The sequence below is a fragment of the Euleptes europaea genome, chromosome 3, assembly GCF_029931775.1.
Source record: "Euleptes europaea isolate rEulEur1 chromosome 3, rEulEur1.hap1, whole genome shotgun sequence".
NCBI classification, from domain to species: domain Eukaryota; kingdom Metazoa; phylum Chordata; class Lepidosauria; order Squamata; family Sphaerodactylidae; genus Euleptes; species Euleptes europaea.
Genome location: NC_079314.1, coordinates 92,040,890 through 92,060,133, shown reverse-complemented (window position 1 = coordinate 92,060,133; position 19,244 = coordinate 92,040,890). Strand labels below are relative to the sequence as shown.

Genomic DNA, 19,244 nt, shown 5'->3' with positions numbered 1-19,244 from the left:
GCTGGCCTCGCTGGGTTGGCTTGGTGCAGGGAGCGGTGCCTCTTGCTGTGTTTGTCTGCACCCAGGACACAAGGCTGGATTGGTGGGTTTGGGTGGGGCAAAAAGCCTTGCTGTTTTGTCTCAGGAGCTCCCACTGGCTCATTCCTGTCTCCGAGGGCAGCAGGACCTTGGGGTAACAGGGTAGGTGGGCCTTTCTTGCTCACGAGGTGCTTATTTCCCCAACAAAATGGGCATGGGCTGATTCCCCCCCCCCCCAGCATGCATGTTAAGCCGCTAATGAGCAGAATCTGAGGAAGATGTCAGGGAGGAAGGAAGCCTCATGCGTCTACTTCAACATGCCTTATACAAGAAGGACTAGTGCTGTTGCCTTACAGTGCAGTTAGGAGGCAGGGGCTGTACTTTAGTGGCTGTTGCAGCTTGCTGGGGGTGACTGTGGTTGTTCCACTCCGTAGCTTCCTTGGTCAGGGTGGGAAATGGATATCCCAGGTAGCTGCTGGGAAAGAAATGGGGAAGGGGGGTCTCCACTCATCAATGCTGGCTGTGGGATGTGGCAATCCAACACCTCTCCATATTAAAAATTCCAGCAGTTAAGACTGTGGCACAGAAGGAGGTTGTGGAAGAGGAAAGCTTGGCACAGCAAGTTCCCCTACACATCCTTGCCAGCTGTAACCACCCCTTTTTCTCCCTCTCACAAGCTGGCGTGCTCACAGGCTGCGAGCGAAGGAGGCTGCGGCCTATATGACTAACTTTGTTCTTGTGTCATGAGCGAGCTGCTTGTGGAAATGCCTGGCCTTGGCTTCTTGTTTGCCAAGCTGCTCTGCAGGAGGGGGAATTGGGCTCCGTGGACAGGAGCCGCACGCAGGACTCTAGGGCTGGGCTGACATTTTTACCCACATGGGATGGTGTATCTGTTTGAACAGTGACAGGCTGCTTTTGGTGGGGAAGGCCTGTGGAGTGGGGTTTCTGCTGTGACTGGATGCTTCTACTTTCTGGTCCCTCTTTCAGGGTTATTTTTACACCCCCTTTCTCTCTCTAGATTCAATTTGGTTCTTGAACAGACTTATTTTTGGTGCAAATTCTGCACATGGAAAAGGACTTTAAAATAGACTTTGTGTGAAATCTGCTGTATTAATGGGAAATAAAGAGACTTCTTCCCTAAAGGGTGTCTTAAGAACAAGAACCAGTTTAACAAAGGCATGAGAGCCCTGGGTCGAATCTTATCCTAGCACCTCATTAGAAACCTTACTTCTTCCTCTGCGGTGAACTTGAGAATTTATCATTTGGTTTTCAGCCTAAAGGAGCTGCATTCAGATGATGACCTGCATCTCAGCGACCTGCATCATCATGCACAAAAAAAGAACAAAACAAACATCAGAACTCCGACTTACAGAAGCTGAATTATGTGATCTACAGCAATAACATTTCCCAGTCATCCTGGCTTCTGTTCCTCTATCGCAATTCCTGTTTCAGTGCCAGGAACTTCCAGGGTGATTTTAAGATATGACTCTGCCCACCCACACTGGGCCCTCTCCCCGTGCCTGTTGCGGGGTAGTGATGGATGGGGACAGATCTCTGCAGCAACTAGGAAAAAAGTATTTCTAAGAAGGTGGGAGGGTTTGGAGTTGCTGCGAATGCTAACGAACCCTGGGAACCATCACCTCTCCCTGTTCCCCGGCATGGTTGGCGTGAGCTCAAACTGAGCTTTCGGTTTGCGGCCAGGTCTGCTGCTTCTAGTCCCCACTTCCTCTTCTCCCCCCCCCACCTTGCTCTTTTTTTGCAGGGGCCTCTGCAGCAATAATGGCAGTCATGTGACAACTGAGCTGGATTCAGGCACAGCTGAGAAAAAATAGTCGCTTGGCATGCAGCAGAGCAGCAGCTGCAGGGCAGGCGGAGGCCCCTTTTGAGCCACGTGGGGTCATGCCCCCATCAGTCACTCAGAATCCAGCCTCTGCTGCAATTGTGACAAACTTACTACAAGGAATTGGGTTACTTGTTCCATTCCTTGCGACTTCCCTCGTGATCATACAGTAGAACTACAGTCAGAAGTGGAATTCACTGCAATACATTAGGCTTCCCTGTGTTTTAATAGACAAGGGTTGGCTTACAAAAAAGAAGCTGGATATTGCCTCCCATGGTATGGCTTCGTCATGCCATTATGTACAGCACTTCGCATGATGGGGAATAGGCACACCTTATGTGTGACAACGACACTCCTGTGCTGCAACCTAGAAGCTCTTTCCAGCTATTTTGGGTGGCAGAAGGGAGAAGGTATAATTTGTCAGTTTGCTATTGCAAGTTCTAAAATGGCAGCTACAGTCACCTAGGACAGTCCAGGCTCCATGAATATGAGTGAGAGATGTGCAGGAGGACAAACAATTGAATAAATGTGTTTGTTTCAGTAAGGCTCGCGTCCTAGGTAAATAAAGTTTGCTCTTCTCCAGGCAGCACAAAAGATACTTGCAGACTCCAGCCTCCCACTGTGCTTTAGGGACCCTGTAGGAGGAACAAATAGGGAACGAGGCCAGGTCAGGCAGCAGCTTCAGGTTGCTGATTTGCTCCCACTTCTTTCACCACATCTGCCCCCAAATCAGGGCAGATAATGCCCCCTTCCCTCCTCGCTGTCCCAGGGGTCTTTCAACACACTGTGGCTTGTATTGCACATACACAGTTTGTCATGCTGTGATGAGAATGAGGAAGGAAAGAGTGTTAGCTGCTGCAGGGGGCAGAGTGGGGACTAGCTTCAAGGGACATCCCCTGTCAAGCCACCAGTGGTAGAAGCCCCAGCATTGGTGGTTCCCCACGACCGCCGTCATACCGATTGCTGAAACTGCTGCTGCTGTTCATTCAATATGAATATTTATTCCTCCGAGAATCCTGGCTGAAAGATGAGTGATGGGGTGGGTCTATGATTTTATCATCTTGATAAAATCAGCTATGATTCCTTTGTGGAAGGAATACTCCTTATCAAATATGATGTGACCACTTAAACCCGAAGCCAAAGTTGGTCTAAGCTGCCATTTCCCCTTAGAGTCGGCATCACGTAGTCTCTGAAATGCACAAATCAAAGTTGTAGGCTTCATGTTATGTATTTGCAACAAATCTTTAAAACCTGAGGTCCCAGCTGCTGTGTGGGTGTTTCAGCAGCCCTCTGGGTATTGTGCAAGGTTTTTTAAAAACACTGGTTTAAAAACACTGAAAGAATTGCTCCAGAAAGTATCTTCTTAATTGCACATTCCAGAAGGATAGCAGTCTTCTGCAGCCAAAACAACAAAGAGTCTCGGGGCACCTTAAAGAATTTATGGTGGTGTATGAGCTTTCTGGCCACAATAAATATGTTAGACTTTGGTACCTCGAGACTTTGCTCTTTTTGCCTGTGTAAAAATAAAGCCCTCGGACTTGGAAGCTGCTTTCACTTAGCCTGTCTCAGTGGCTGGGAGGAGCTGTTGTTTGCTACTCCCTCCTTACTCAGTTCGCACAAAGTGCCCCCCCCCCACTTTCATTCCTCCTACTAAGCTATTCCATCACTGTGCCAAAGCTAAGCCCTGTCAATCATTTAAAATTGCCCCAGGAGGTAAACACAGTACTTGCAGTTAGAATTAACACACATTAAGAAATTTTGATAACATTCCAGTTCCCTGACTGTATGATCCGGTTTTGAGAATCTGGGGTACAAAACACCCTTAACCAACCTTACATAGGAGTCCAGTGAGACTTCTGAGTAAACATGGATCAGATTGAGTTCCACGCTGCTAAATGAGCTGACAGGCAAGTGGCTAGAAGGTCTAAGATTTCGGGGCAGTGCTGTCCAATCAAGTCCACAACTGAAGGCAGAATGTAGGGAAGACAGGAGGCTGGAATGGAAACAGGAGGAGCCCGGGTTTTGTTGCTTGTCTTCTAGCAGTCTGAGGACTGAAATAGATCTAAACTATCCTTTATAAAATGACGGTTAGAGTGTCTTTGTGACTCTCCTGCATGCTCTGAGTATTGCATCTAAAAATGTCCCGTGCCAGATAGGTTTTTTGTTTTGGTTACATGGACCTCTTTAGCAGGCTCAGTAGAAAACTAGTGATCTCACCTCTGCCCGGGCAGCTACTTAGTTCGGTTTTGAATAAATCCCTGATACTTGCAATCCAATCTGCCTTGCTGTCTTTTTCTCTCTAGTCCTATTGAGTGGCATACTGAGTAGCACTGATGATCAAAGTAGGGCTCGAGTCCACTCTTGCTTCAGTTAGGATTGTAATGCAAATGTAAAATCTTGCTTTGGCCAATGTGCAAATTTGCATGACAAACACATGCCCTCTACTTTCGAAGGCCATTTATGTATGGGATATTTTGCCTTGGATTTGCTGCTCTCTAGATGCACATTTTCCCCATCCGAATTCTCAAAACTCTGCATAGGGGCTTATTATTGAGTTTTGAGAATTCAGATAGGAGAAATGTGCATCTAGAGAGCAGCAAATCCAAGGCGAAACCTCTCGTGCATAAATGGCCTATGAGTCTTAACCAAGGAAAATAGTACAAAGGTCAGTCATGATGATGTAAGTTAGAGCTTTCTGTTTCCTGAACTTACCAGGAGTACCCTGAATGCTTCTAAAGCATTGCTAAAAGCTGCTATTTATTGCAACAACAAAATTCTTCTTTGACATCAATATGGCAGTAAGTTAGACCAGTTATCAGTCTTATGCAGTATTATGAGGATAATTCACAGTGGGTAGCCGTGTTAGTCTGCAGTAGTAGAAAACAGCAAGAGTCCAGTAGCGCCTTAAAGACTGAAGAAGTGAGCTGTGGCTCACGAAAGCTCATACCCTGCCAGAAAATATTTTTGTTAGTCTTTAAGGTGCTACTGGACTCTTGCAGTATTATGAGGTATACGACTGCAAGATCTTTGAGTTTAGCAAGGTAGAGGTACATCGTTCCTTGTTCTTTGGCTCATGTAGCATTTGCAGATCGTATTTCCTACTCTGACCACTTCCTCACCAGGTTTTGCATTTGTTTGATCCTTCATGACCCCTCCTCGGTCTCTGTGGTTTGGTATATTGAGTGAGCAGCAAATGGCTGCAAACTGGGGGATGACTTTATATGCTAGAGGGAGGGGGCAACCCAGCCGTCAGTGCTCCCCAGGGTGCGCATCTGACATCTTTGCAAAGCCACTTCATATTTTGGAAGAACAACGCTGAGTGGTTCATGCCTTGTATGTATTTTGCTCTGTAGTCTCCAGTGAATTTTGCAGTGACTCACACCTGAGCACGTGAATGGACCCCCTGCAGGAAAAAAAAAGCACTGTTTGGCCATGGTGCAGAATACAGTACACAAACAGAGTTTTTAAAGCAATAATAATAACACAAATGATAATTACATTTATATCCTGCCTTTCCCCATCGTTTAAGGCGGCTTACAATGATAGTTTAAAAAATAATTTAAAACCAAAACTAAAATAGCAAACCCTAAATCTTTCTGCAATTGTTATTTCCCTGCTACACATGGCTGTTGGTCAACAGTGGTCATCCGCTAGGGTGGCCAGGTCCCCCCGGCCACTCACAGGGGCGTAGGATGGCTAGATCAGCCCTTACTATCATTCAGTCATAGGAATGTAAGAATTGCTTTGCTGGATCGGTCAAAGGTCTGTTTTCAGCACCAGCGAGCCTGATGTCCCAGCTAGATAGTTTTCCCTCTCCCCGCCCACATACTGCCTCCCTGCCTGGGAATTCCATTTAGTCATCTTGCCTAACTACTGGGGGAAGGGGCTGAGAAGAGGGAATCACCAGATGAAGAAATTATAGGGAAATTTCTCCCATGCCCAGGATACTATAAGCAGTAAGCGACTTGAGCAGGCCGATCCCCATCCCCGCCCGCCTTGATTTTCTTTTTGCTTGTCATTTACTGATTCTCAGTATCCCTCAACATTCTGTGATTCCTAGAGGACAATGATGTTTCGACCTCATCAAGCCCTTTGCGGGGGTGGGGAGAAGCTTCTTAATTTTTAATTAACAAAGAATTTTTTTTCTGCATACCTGGGAAGTCCCCCAAGTATGTGGAAACCCCATCTTGTTTGTGGGTGGTCCCATTTCTCTGCTTTGTACTGTTGCCGCTAGAAGAAATAAGCTGGAGAAATTGGAAAAGTAAAAGGTAAAGGTCCCCTGTGCAAGCACCAGGTCATTCTTGACCCATGGGGTGATGTCACATCCCAACATTTTCTAGGCAGACTTTGTTCACGGGGTGGTACGACAAATGCTTCAGAAACTGATCCCCACAAGTACCTCATTCATTGCTGTGTTCCGTAGCTCATCTACCCCTTAACTTCATTCATCTGGTGCTATAGTTCAACTGCCCAGATGACCGGCTTGGGGGCAAGTGAGCAAGGAGCAGCTCATCTAACTCTGAACTTGAACCATACCACTAGGGTTGCCAGGTCCCTCTTTGCCACCAGTGGGAGATTTTGGGGGCGGAGCCTGAGGAGGGCAGGGTTTGGGGGAGGGGAGGGACTTCAATGCCATAGAGTCCAATTGCCAAAGCGGCCATTTTCTCCAAGGGAACTGATCTCTATCGGCTGGAGATCAGTTGTAATAGCAGGAGATTGCTGCTAGTACTAGGAGGTTGGCAACCCTACATACCACCCGGGGCAGGGGGTTTATCTTTTAACTTCCCTCCATGAGGGAAGGGTTGAGGAACGGGACTCGGCATACATATCTCCCAATCCCAACTTTCCTACTCCCACATTCTAGGATATTATGGGTTGAATCAAACCTGCTTTCTGATGATGTAAAAGGGCAGGGTCCCCCTACTCACAAAAAAGGCTATGCTGGGGATCGTGGGATTAGCATGTATAAAAGCCATATGGGACAGAAGCTGTAGTAAGGAGAATTGGGTGAGATTGTGGGGAGGGAGAGAAATGGCTGAATCCAACCCTGTAAATTGTTAGGGGTTCTGATGCTTTCAAAGTTCTTTAAAAAGTTAACTGGTGCTGGTTCTGGTTTCCAAAAGGAGGCGTGGCTTCAAATCCCACTTCTATCAGCTAACCCGACCTATTGGAAATGCAGGTGCAGAGCCTGGGGCATGCATGGCAAACATGTTCACTCATTGAGCTGTGACCTTTCCCCTACTCCTTGCTAGGTCCGAAATGACCCCTCAGCTTGTCAAAGAGCTCCTAGTGAGCTCATGGCTGAGGCAAAAGTGGTCTGGTTCCTTTTTTGTAATTTTTACTCTTTGTTATAGAATGAATTGTGCAAAGCCGGTAAGTGCGTTTGTGTTTGCTCAACTGAGGCAACTGTGGCCGGCCTTTCTGGGTTCCGAATCAGCATTTTCTCGGGGCAGAATTTTGAACAGAAAATCCACAGCCCGGAAGTAGGCAATTTGCGGGCAGGGAAGAATCGAGATCACAAAGGAAGGAAGGCGATTAGCGTATTGTATAATTACGTGTTGTGTCCCGTGGTGACTGTAACTGAATTAGTGAGAGTTGGCACAAACCACAACGGGTTTTTTCTTCTTCTTGGCTGTCTGGGAAATAGATCAAGGGAGTCGAAAAACCTGCAGATCTTCCCCAACCAACACAACTGGTTGGTCCAATAAATGAGAAATCCATTTGACACTCTGCTGCAGCAAAAGAAAAGGGGGGGAAAAGAGAAAAAAACCCACACTAGTTCTCTGCTGCTTATCAGTCAACCGTCTTCCTCCTCGCCGAAACCTCAAGCTCGGCTGAAGTGTCAACCCCATGCTGTCAAATGTAGCTGAGAGAGAGAAAAGTAGGAAGTGCTACAGCCGGAGCCGTTGCAGCAGGAGCTTGTTCTGCCTTGTTGCATGTTTGCTGTAATAATATTTCCCCTTTAAGGCTTGGCTGAAGTTATTTATACTTTTTGGGGTGGTGACAGGAACCGAGAGAAGCAGCAGCAGCAGCAGCAGATCTTACCTGAAGAGCAACCGAGAGAGGTGCTGAAGGAGGCTAGAAAGGGAGCAGGAGGCTAGAAATTTGGCAAGAAAGGTGAGGACGGAGGGGACCATGAAGAGAGAGTGACGGACATCAGAGGAAAGGGGAAGAGAGAAGCAGAGAGAAGGAAGTAAAAGCAGGAGGAGTGAAGCCACAAAAAGAGAGGGAGGGATAGAGAAAACACCGAGGAGGGCAGAATAGAGAATGACAAGGAAGTGACAGGAAGAAGCCTGCTGTGGAGGAGGAGGAGAAGAGAGAGCAGCTGATGGCAACAAGCGCAGCTGGCTTGCGCTGAGAGAAAAGACCCAGCAGGTTGGGTCAATCCTTGCTTGGGACACTGTCCGCTCTTTCTCCCAAGATGATGAAGAGACAGTTCAACCGGATGCGGCAGCAGCTCAGCCATCCCAACATCGGTGGACGGTAAGGACCGGCTTCTTGGCCTGATTTGCAGGGCCCACCTCCTCCCACTCCCTTTTTAGGCAGTGCCTCGAAATGGCACACAACACTCCAGTGGGCTGGGTAGCGCCTCAGACGTTGAGTGGGCCAGGTGGTGTGGGCGAGGGCCAAGTGGCGCTTCAGGGCTTTGAACAGAACTTCAGTGGTCCAGACAAAAACGTCGTCTGGATTTAGACAACTGCTAACTGTGCAGTAGCCACCTTAAATCTTGCCTCAGGCCACCACATGGAGAGGTGCTCACCTGGAGCCTACAGTCTAGTAGCCTCACCTAGAGCCTACACCTCCTGCGTGCACTTCACTGGGCTTCCAAATGGCCTACGGACAAACTTTTTAATGTCTTTAGAGCCACTTGGAAGTAGTTTTCAAACAGCTGTTTCATGTTTGGGGGTTGTCTGAATCAAATCATGGTCAATGCTTCCACAATCAGTCACCCTGGGCTATCAATGGCAAGCTAGCTAGAGGGCATGTACAGATGACCATTTACCAAGGTGTGCTTGTTGTGACTACTTGCTGGTTGTCGTATGGTGTATTGAAATTCAGGCATTGATGTGTTGTAGAATGCCTGGTATAATAGGCATCTGTATCCACCCTGAGACTAGGCAAGCACTTGTGAGATTTTACTATAACAGTGTTCCTGAACTTCTTTTACCCACCTGAAGTGAGGGCTGAGCTCCTCCGATGATCTGTGTATATTACTGTTAGGCATAAATTTATTCTGCATCTGCAAGAAATTAGAAGGTACATGGAAGCTGTGCAAGCTACTGAAATTCTTGCCCATTGCCGCTGAAAACCTTATTCTAGCTTCTTTTTCATCGGTTATTATAAGAAGAGCCCTGCTAGATCAGCCTGAAAGTCCATCTAGTCCAGCACCCTGTTTTCCCACACTGGCCATCCCCAATGTCTTGGGGAAAGCTCACAAGCAAGACAGGAAGGGAATAGCCCTCTTCTGTTGTTGCTCCAAAGAACTGGTGTTCAGTTGCATATTGGCTCTGAACATAGAGGCTTCATGGGTTCATATTGGCTCTGAACATAGAGGCTAATGAGTCACTGATAGATATCTGCTCTCCATGAATGTGTTTGCATATTTACAACCTGTATTTACAACTATATGGACTAGAAACTTGTTCTTTCCTAAAGTGAATCCTGAGATTCTCAGGAAAATGAATTCTGTGCTCAACGCCATGTTCTGCGCTTGTATAGAATCACATATGCATAGATTGCCCTGCCTATGATACATGAGAGACAGCCATATAGATTTGCTCTACTGTTACTTCCACTGGCTACTGAGTGTCCCTTGAAGGCAAATAATTTACACAATTTTCACCTTGAGAGTGGTAGAATCAAGTGTATCTTTGAAATAAAATCTAGCTGTTGGCAATTCTGGGGTACTGGGGGTACCAGGGGAAGATCTGAGACTTAGTGAAAAAGGAATACGGTATGTCTTTCATGAAGAGGGTCACAGATTCAATCCCAGCCATCTCCGGTACGATGCTCTCAAATAGAAAATTGTGGGGAAAGCTTTCCTTTGCCTGAGAACTTCTGTAAGTTGCAGCAGGTAAAGATAAACTGGGGGGGGGGGTCGATGGCTTCGTATATTCAAACTAGATTTGGTCTCTGCAACCAGCACCAAATAGGTTGATTTTTTAAAAACCAACCTTTTTTCATTTTTGCCAAATAGCAGCTAGTCACATTATAGAGAAGAAGAAACATGTAAGAGAGATAGGTTTTAATTTTAACCTTGTCACTCGGCATAGATCATAAAGGGCAGTTGGAGGTGCTATTATTGTTATTATTTATTAATTATGTGTATAATATATCGGAGTTCAGAGAAGTTCACCTACATTGTCAGTTATCCATATATCAGCCCTGTAAGGTAGGTCAATAAGAGAGCCAGCATGGTGTAGTGGATAAGTTGGCCTAGGACCTGAGAAATCCAGGTTCAGATCCCCACTTGTGCCATGGAAGCTTGCTGGGTGACTTTCGGCCAGTCACACACTCTCAGCCCTGGCCCTGGCTAGTGTTTGGATGGGAGACCTCCAAGGAATACCAGGGTCCTGAGTAGGAGGCAGGCAAAGGCAAACCACCTCCAAACCTCTCTTGCCTTGAAAGCCCTATGGGGTCACCGTAAGTCAGCTGTGACTTGATGGCAAAAAAAAAGGCCAATCAATATTATCACCTCATATTGCAGATATTTTAATAGATATTAGGCTTTCCCTTGTTTCTGTTTAAATAGGATAAAACTTTTAATTTAGTACTAGCTTGAGTCTCAGGTCTCTTCTTGCACTCGTGTTGATAATTTATTTTTTTTCATTTCCCCTTTAAAATAACTATTCTTAATATTACTGCGCTTTCCTTTGTTAGGCGTACTTCCTCCCACTCCCTGCCACTGGTCTCCACTTGTACGAACTCCTCCCTTGCAAAGCTTGGGAATGACAAGATGTGACCAGTCCCTGCATTGAGATGCCCTGTAGCTGCTTTTCCTGTCTTCCCTGTCTAGCTGTTAGCTGGCATACAGAGAGTATGCTCAGGTGTCCCTCATCTCACTCCAAGCTAGGCCAGGAGGAGAATCTTTTTACAGGCAGATCAGTGGATATTTGCAAGTGGGGAGTTTCTGTTTTTGGGGGGGAAGTCTGCATTGTTGTACAAAGCAAATTGGAAAAGCTACGCTGATTATAATGTGTATTTGATTTTATGCCTTCTATGTATGTGGAGGGGGGTTATTTAGTTAACCCAACCACAACAATGAACTTTCCCCAAAAGCTGTACAACATTCGAGGCAGGTACTTGTTCTGTTGTTCCAGTCCCTGTACCCCTTGATGATGAAGTTGTTAAACAACTGAGAATTTCACTAGAAGGGTATTTGGCTAGGTATTGGGTTAGAGGGCTGGACTAGGATCTGGGAGACCCAGGTTCGAATCCCCGCTGCACCATAGAAGCTTGCTGGGTGACCTTGGGCCAGACACACACTCAAGGTTTGCAACTCTGACCTGGAAAATTCCTGGAGTTTGAGGGTTGTGTACAGTTGCCAACCTCCAGGTGGGTCCTGGAGATCTCCCAGAATTACATCTGATCTGAGACCAGTTCCCCTGGAGAAAATGGCCCAATGAGTTTCATCCGCTCCCCAAATCCCACTCTCATCAGGCTTCACCCCCAAATCTCCAGAAATGTCCTGGCCCAGAGTTGGCAACCCTAGTGGTGGTTCCTCTGGAGGGGAGAGTTTGGGGAGAGAGTTCACCTAGGATCTAGGTATACCATAGAGGCCACCCTCCAAAGCAGCCCTTTTCCCCCAGAAGAACTGATCTCTGTAGTCTGGAGACCAGTTGTAATTCCAGGAGAATTCCAGGTCCCCCATGGAGTTTGACAGCCCTAAATAGCAGCCTAACCTACCTCACAGGGTTGTTGTGAAGATAACATAGAGGAATGATGTAAGCTGCCTTGGCACCCCATTGTGGAGATAGGCAAGGTATAGCTGAAGTAAATAGACAAATCAGTTAAGTGAATGGGGAAAATGAAACACTCTGCCCTTTTAAGGGACTGGGGGAGGGGTGAGTCAAACACTCTGAAAATACATTTGCCTGAACAACAGCATTGTGTTGAAATAATTAAGTGGGTGTCTATATATAATATATATGCGTGCATGCACAGCACCGCCCCCCCCTCCGGGTTTGTGGGTGTTTTAATGCACAAATATGATTTCTCAGGTCTATGCTTTTCAACATGGGGTCATCATAGACCTCAAATAATCCCTGTATAGTTGTACTATAAACAAGAATCCTTAATAAAATTTAGGGTACATTTTTTTACTTCTAACGGGAGTTATCAAATGCATCTTTTAAAAAATAGTGAATTGCTTGTCCCAAGTGTGGGGGACTTTAAATGCACCTCTTCCACTTTCTAGTTCATATGAACAACATTTGCAAGAGACATATTCCAGATTAAAAATTGTTCTGAGCCTCAATTGCTTCACCTGTTGCTACAATTGTTCCCTCTCTTCCCCCACACTACTATTAAAGCCGTTCCCTCCTGCAGTTGAGAGTTTCCTGTTCTTGTGTACCAGAAACCATTCAAAAAAACCTGTTCCTCTCTCTAAACCAGAAGATCCAGTAAATAGTAGCACAGTTAAACTTCTAATGTGACATTAGAAGTTTATCTATGCTACAGACATAAATGGGTTTCATAGCATAGAGTTACCAGCTTCGGGTTGGAAAATTCCTGGAGATTTTGAAGGTGGAGCCTGGGGAGGGCAGGATTGGGGTAGGGTTGCCAGGTCCCTCTTCGCCACCGGCAGGAGGTTTTTGGGGCAGAGCCTGAGGAGGGTGGGGTTTGGGGAGGGGAGGGACTTCAATGCCATAGAGTCCAATTGCCAAACCGACCATTTTCTCCAGGTGAACTGATCTCTATCAACTGGCGATCAGTTGCAATAGCAGGAGATCTCCAGCTAGTACCTGCAGTAGTAACTCTAGATTTGGGGCGGGGAGGGACTTTAGTGGGGTATAATGTCATAGAGTCCATCTTTCACAGTGGCTTTTTTCTCCAGGGGAACTGAACTCTGTTGCCTGGAATAATTTGTAATTCCAGGAGATCTCCAGCTACCGCACCCTATAATAGGCATTCTTCCCAGGGATCAAGGGAAGCTTGGGGGGGGGCACTAAGGAACTCTAGCAGAATGCATGGCACCTTCACCAAACAATGATCCCCAGAATTATTTGGACAGCACTATTGGAATTACTGATATTAAAAACAGCATAGGTTCATAGTGTACATATATCCTTAGGGTGCAACCAGATATTTTGGGAGGTGGGGAATATTTGTTTGTGTGTATATGTGTTTGTAAAATGTTATTTTTAAACTCCATTGAGCAGTGAACACATAATTTCTCTTTGTCACAGTATTGACAGCCATCTCAGGTTTTGCACAGTGGTACCTGCGGAAAGGCAATATTAGCAGCAGAAAAAACCTTTTATGGTATTCTGTGTTGTGGGATGGATTGTGGTAGTAGGCCTAATATCTCTTGCAGGCACATTTAGCTGACCCAGTTGGTTTTTATACCCTGCTTTTCTCTACCTTTAAGGAGTCTCAAAGCGGCTTACAGTCGCCTTCCTTTTTCCTCTGCACAACAGGCACCTTGTGAGGTAGGTGGGGCTGAGAGAGTTCTCAGAGAACTGTGACTGGCCCAAGGTCACCCAGAAGGCTTCATGTGGAGTAGCGGGGAATCAAACCTGGTTCTTCAGATTAGAGTCTGCTGCTCTTAACCACTATACCACACTGTGTCTCAGCAACCCAAGAATGGTACTTTCCATTCAAGGAAGATATAAGAGGGGACTGGTGTTATTTATGGCAACACAAATGACAGCTGTGCTCATCTGAGCAGGGCCTTCTGCAGGTGCCAACCTGCAAATGGGCAAAATCAACAACTGCCCTTACATGGACCTTCTCTGTGTGGCCCCCACCTTGTGGAAATGGCCTGCCTGCGGAGGTCAGGAAGACTCCCTCTCTGCTGGCTTTCCACAAACTATGCAAAACTGGATTATTCATAGGGTTGCCAGGTCCCTCTTCGCCACCGGTGGGAGGTTTTGGGGGCGGAGACTGAGGAGGGCGGGGTTTGGGGAGGGGAGGGACTTCAGTGCCATAGAGTCCTATTGCCAAAGTGGCCATTTTCTCCAGGTGAACTGAGCTCTATCGGCTGGAGATCAGTTGTAATAGTAGGAGATCTCCAGCTAGTACCTAGAGGTTGGCAACCCTAGTTATTCAAGAGGGCTTTTCTACGCAGGCAACAGGGTAGCACTGTACAAAAGGGGTCACAAAGTTACTTGGAGAAATTATTGGGTAGTTTGCTGATGGTTGGATCCTATTGTGTAATTTTTGAACCATTTAATGTGTCGTGTTAACATTTATGCTTTGCTTCAGTTCTGCTTTTAGATTTCTGATTGGTTTCTGGTTGAAATCCTATTTCATTGTTGAATGACTGTCCCATCTTGTTGGTCTTACTGACTCACTCTGTTGAACCCGCCTTGAGTCCAGGAGAGAAAGGCAGACTATAAAGTAAATAAATTAAATAAATAAATATACAGATGTGTCAAACAGCTTCATCTTTTCCATATGGACTTATCAGTTGGTTAAGATAATTTTCAGAGGCCCTGTACTATGTTCTCACACTGTCAGAAAGTGAGGTGGGTCAACATCAGAGATAAGTCGTGGCACAAAGATTTTGAAATTCCTTCCCCACAGATAGTTGCCTGGCACCAAATTTGTGCTCCTTCAGGCACCAGAAGAAAACCCTTTTGTTTACTGAAGCGTTTATGTAATTGCCCCATACTGTGAATTTTTTATCTGGTATCTCCTATTTGCTTTCATGCCTTCTGATTTCTTATTGGATTTTAAGATGACGCAGCTGCTTTTATGGTCTTTGTACCTATGGACAGTTATTATGTTTTCATTTTATACATTCGATGAGTTTATAGTGAGTTTTATGGAACATTGAAAGCTGCCTCCGCCAAGTTTTATGGAGACAGCGGGGATATGAACATTTAAATAAATTGCGAGCTGCAGCAAATTGGAGGAAAAGGGGCCACAAACATTCTTTCAAATGCACACTCCAAAATTCTTAGGGCTTACCTGGCAGAATGAGGTGTAGTTAGGGTTGCCAACTCTGGGTCGCACCATTGCTGGACACTTGGGGGCAATGCCTGGGGAGGGCAGAGTTTGGGGCGGGGAGGGAGCTCAGTGGAGATGTGATACCATAGAGTCTGCCCTTTGAAGCCAGCATTTCCTCCAGGGAAAAATGATTTATGTAGTCCAAAGTCCAAGTTGAAATTCCAGCAGAACTCCAGGCCCCACCTTGACTTAGCTGCCTTCAGGAGGCCAAAAGGCAGGATGTATACAGAAAAAGCTCCCCATAAAGGCTATAGATAGGGTAGGAGACAGATGTAGTTTATGGGGGTGGGGGAGGCTGGGGAAGCAAAAGTGCTTATATTTTTGGGGTGACTGTGAGAGGAATTTTGGCTTGTTCTGTAGGGTTGCCAACCTCCAGGTGGTAGCTGGAGATCTCCTGCTATTACAACTGATCGCCAGCCATTAGAGATCAATTCCCCTGGAGAAAATGTCATACTAGAACTGAGCAGACCAGGGTTCCCATTCCAACTCAGCCATAAAGGATACAGGCTGACCTTGGGCCAGGATAGGGTAACAGATACATACGTACCTGCTGTCAAGTTGCAACTGACTTATGGCGACCCCAGCAAGGGGCTTTCAAGGCAAGAGAGAAGTAGAGATGATTTGCAGTTGCCTTCCTCTACAGAGTCTTCCTTGGTGGTCTCCCATCCAAGTACCAGTCCTACTTAGCTTCTGAGATCTGATGAGATTGGGCTACACAATACCATTCTACATCACAGATAATACTAGGACTAAACAAATGTACTAGTAAAACAAATGTGTACATACTAAACAGATGTGTAGTGGATAGATCATTGGACTCAGAAAGGGATAAGCTGGGTTCAGAAGCTTGCTTGGCTACCATGCTCAACGGATGACCTTTAGCCAGTTGCTCTCTTTCCCTCTTAGGGTTGTTGTCAGAATAAAATGGGATAAAACCTTCCATGCACATGCCCCCACACACAAACACTGCCTTGACTTCTTCAGAGAAATATTCAAGTGATTAATAAACAGTGCAAATAACAAAATAAAACAAGAGTAGAGTGGCACCTTAAAGATTAAAAAAAAATCCAGCATAGTCGCAGCTTGTTTTATCAGATGCATCAGTGCATAAGTCCATCAGATTGATTTATGCACACAACAGTAAAGTGGGGAGGATGTTACAAAGAGAAGCCAGTTCAGAACAGGGTCCGATACGCTTAATTTACCATGAGTATGAAATACTCCCAACTGTTGTTCGACCTAGTGCATGGTGAAATGAGATGAACAGATATAATAAGGAGTTACAGATACATAGTTAAAGGTAATTATCCAACTGTAAGGAATGAGCTATGCAAGATATTAGCACCTGTAATGGAATTTCAAAGGGATGTTGAATTGGAATTCAAGACAGGCCCTTTCCAGCCCCAGAAAGCTTAACAGTGACCTGGGATTCCTGATTCTGTCTGAGTGCTAACATTTTGCATAATCCTTCCCCATCCAGATTTCTTTCCCATACACACAAATGTTGCCAGAGGGTTTTGTTAGGCATATTTTGGTTCATTGGGGCTTATTAATTTAACATCAAGAAAGGAAGATACCCTAAGTCTGGAAGATTTTGACTAAGTTTTTTGCTCTCTGTTCCCTAGAGCCCTGGAAACAGCTGAATACTTGACTGAAGACATGTTACAGGTGAGGTGTGGGTCTGAACTGTAAACATGGGTTTACCTGTACCTGCAGGCGTGGAGAGAGCGTCCTTGTGCGTCATACATTTTCCTTCTATGAATCACAGGACAGCCTTCGGGTGGATTTGCCCACTCTCTAAAATCATGCAGCATCCACAGAGATAGCTGTGCCTATCTATTGCAGAAAGAAAACAAGAGAGACCTGTAATTCTAGATGGGTAACCTGAGGGAAGGTGACAGGTATAGCCCAATCTTACAAGATCTTGCAAGCTAACCAGGGTCAGTACTTGGACGGGAGACCCACAGCAGAGGAAGGCAATGGCAAACCTCCTGTGCTTCTCACTTGCCTTGCCAGCCCCTTGCTGGGGTTGCCATCAGTCTGTTGCTTGATGGCACTTACGTACATGCATATGTAACCATGTTAGTCTGTTGGCAAAGCTTTTTTTTTTAAGGAGTGCAGTGTCTCTTTAAAAACTGACAAAATGTATTCCTGCATAAGCTTTTGTGAGTCAGAGTCCACTTCATCAGATGCATGGATATAGTTCATCATTTAAGGTAAAGGTAAAGGTCCCCTGTGCAAGCACCTGGTCATTCTTGATCCATGTGGTGACGTCACATCCCGACATTTTCTAGGCAGACTTTGTTTACGGGGTGGTTTGCCAGTTGCCTTCCCTTTACCCCCAGCAAGCTGGGTACTCATTTGACTGACCTCGGAAGGACGGAAGGCTGAGTCAACCTTGAGCCGGCTACCTGAAACCAACTTCCGTCGGGATCGAACTCAGGTCGTGAGCAGAGCTTGGACTGCAGTACTGCAGCTTAACACTCTGCACCACGGGGCTCCTTAGTTCATCCTGTAGGCAGAAGTATTTAAACTAAAAGCTACAGACAACTGGGGGGGATGGAGAGATGTTACAAATAAAGGCCAGGTGAAAACAATATCCTGTCAAAAAGCATAATCGATTAGCTCCCAACTGTACACAAGGCAAAGTAGAATTACTACAAAATAGGTCTAGTACCAGGCGACCCTAATATGCGGATGCGTGATCTGCAGATCCAAGTAGAAAAAGGTAGCGGTATGGCAAAACAAAAAGGATAAACAAGCATGGATACCTGAAGCTAGACCCACTTTTCCAGTCACTTGTGTGGCTTTTCTCACAATAAAAAAAACACTTCTATGTGCAAAAGTATTGAACAAACTAGCGGAGAGACTTGTGGCACTTTGGAAGATTTATTGAGATATAAGATTTTTTTTGACAAAAGTCCTTTCCTCTGAGGAAGTAGTCCATAAAAATGTATACTTCAATAAATATGTTAAAGTGACACTGTTGTTCTAGGATGAGCCCATGAATCGTAAAATGATAGGTGCTTATTATACTGGGTGGGGATCTCGAGTGCTAATCAAACCATACATCTATTATTGCAAAGCTAAGAACAGAAACACTATGGTACTGATTCACAATTCATGGTTACACCCCCTCCCTCAAACCAAAGAAAAACCTCCCTACATTCTGCACCACAAAATCTGTTCTTCTATGGTACTATTGCCTCCCTCTGAGCTGGTGAGATAAAACTGGCTACTAATATTCATGGATGAAAAGCATAGAAGAAATATGTGCAAAATAAAATATTTTCATGCATTTTATTGGTTTTTTAAATGCTTTAATCTGTGGCTGCCCAACCTGTGACATGGGATGTCACACGTAGCTCTCGGAATAACAGGAGTTCATATCATGCACCAGGATGGGAGCAGAATAGGGTTGCCAACCTCCAGGTACTAGCTGGGGATCTCCTGCTATTACAACTGATCTCTAGCCGATAGAGATCAGTTCCCCTGGAGAAAATGGCCACTTTGGCAATTGGACTCTATGGCATTGAAGTCCCTCCCCTCCCCAAACCCCACCCTCCTCAGGCTCCGCCCCAAAAACCTCCCGCCTGTGGCAAAGAGGGACCTGGCATCCCTAGAGCAGAAAGGGCCACATGGACTATAGCTATTGCCATGAGTCAGACCTATATTTGTATCTGTCTTTCCAGCCTTGTGCTGCTGCCTGCTTCTGGACCCAGGGCAGGCAGATGAAAGGAAAAGCCAGCCAAGGGAGTCCGCCGTTTCATATGTGTGGTAATGCATGCTAGAACACCATTATCCCATTCCTTGGACTGGTAGCTAGTTCGCCCAAGAGGCTGTACTTAATCTGTACATAGCATTTAGGAGTTTGCAGAATTTAGAATATTTTCTTGCACAGAACGTTGTAGGAGGATAGGGATGGGAACTGAGAAGCAGAAAAGATGCATGGGCAGCAAGGGGCATGGTGGGGGCTTCCTTTTTAATCCCATGTGGTTCTTAATCCTACTGGGGTTCATGGCAGACACTCACCCTTGATCTACAGATCTGAGAACGTGGTTCTCTTGCACACTTGGACTTCTTTCATTTCTGTGAAGGAAGGGGCCTGATTTGAGCACGTTCTCAATTATTGTGTCTGTATGTAGAGTTACGGTTGCCAACTGCCAATACAACTGATCTCCAGCCAATAGAGATCAGATCACCTGGAGAAAAA

General features: G+C 45.7%; 1 protein-coding gene across 1 annotated transcript in view; it reads left to right on the top strand.

Annotated features, from left to right (window-relative positions):
• Positions 1-8,114: 8,114 nt before the first annotated feature.
• The window catches only part of SH3BP1 (SH3 domain binding protein 1), a 35,914-nt gene continuing 24,784 nt past the window's right edge, over positions 8,115-19,244 (top strand). The window contains exons 1-2 of the mRNA XM_056847095.1: positions 8,115-8,341; positions 16,657-16,699. Coding sequence (XP_056703073.1) covers positions 8,280-8,341; positions 16,657-16,699 — 105 coding nt within the window. The 5' untranslated portion in view covers positions 8,115-8,279. The remainder of the gene's footprint in view (positions 8,342-16,656; positions 16,700-19,244) is intronic.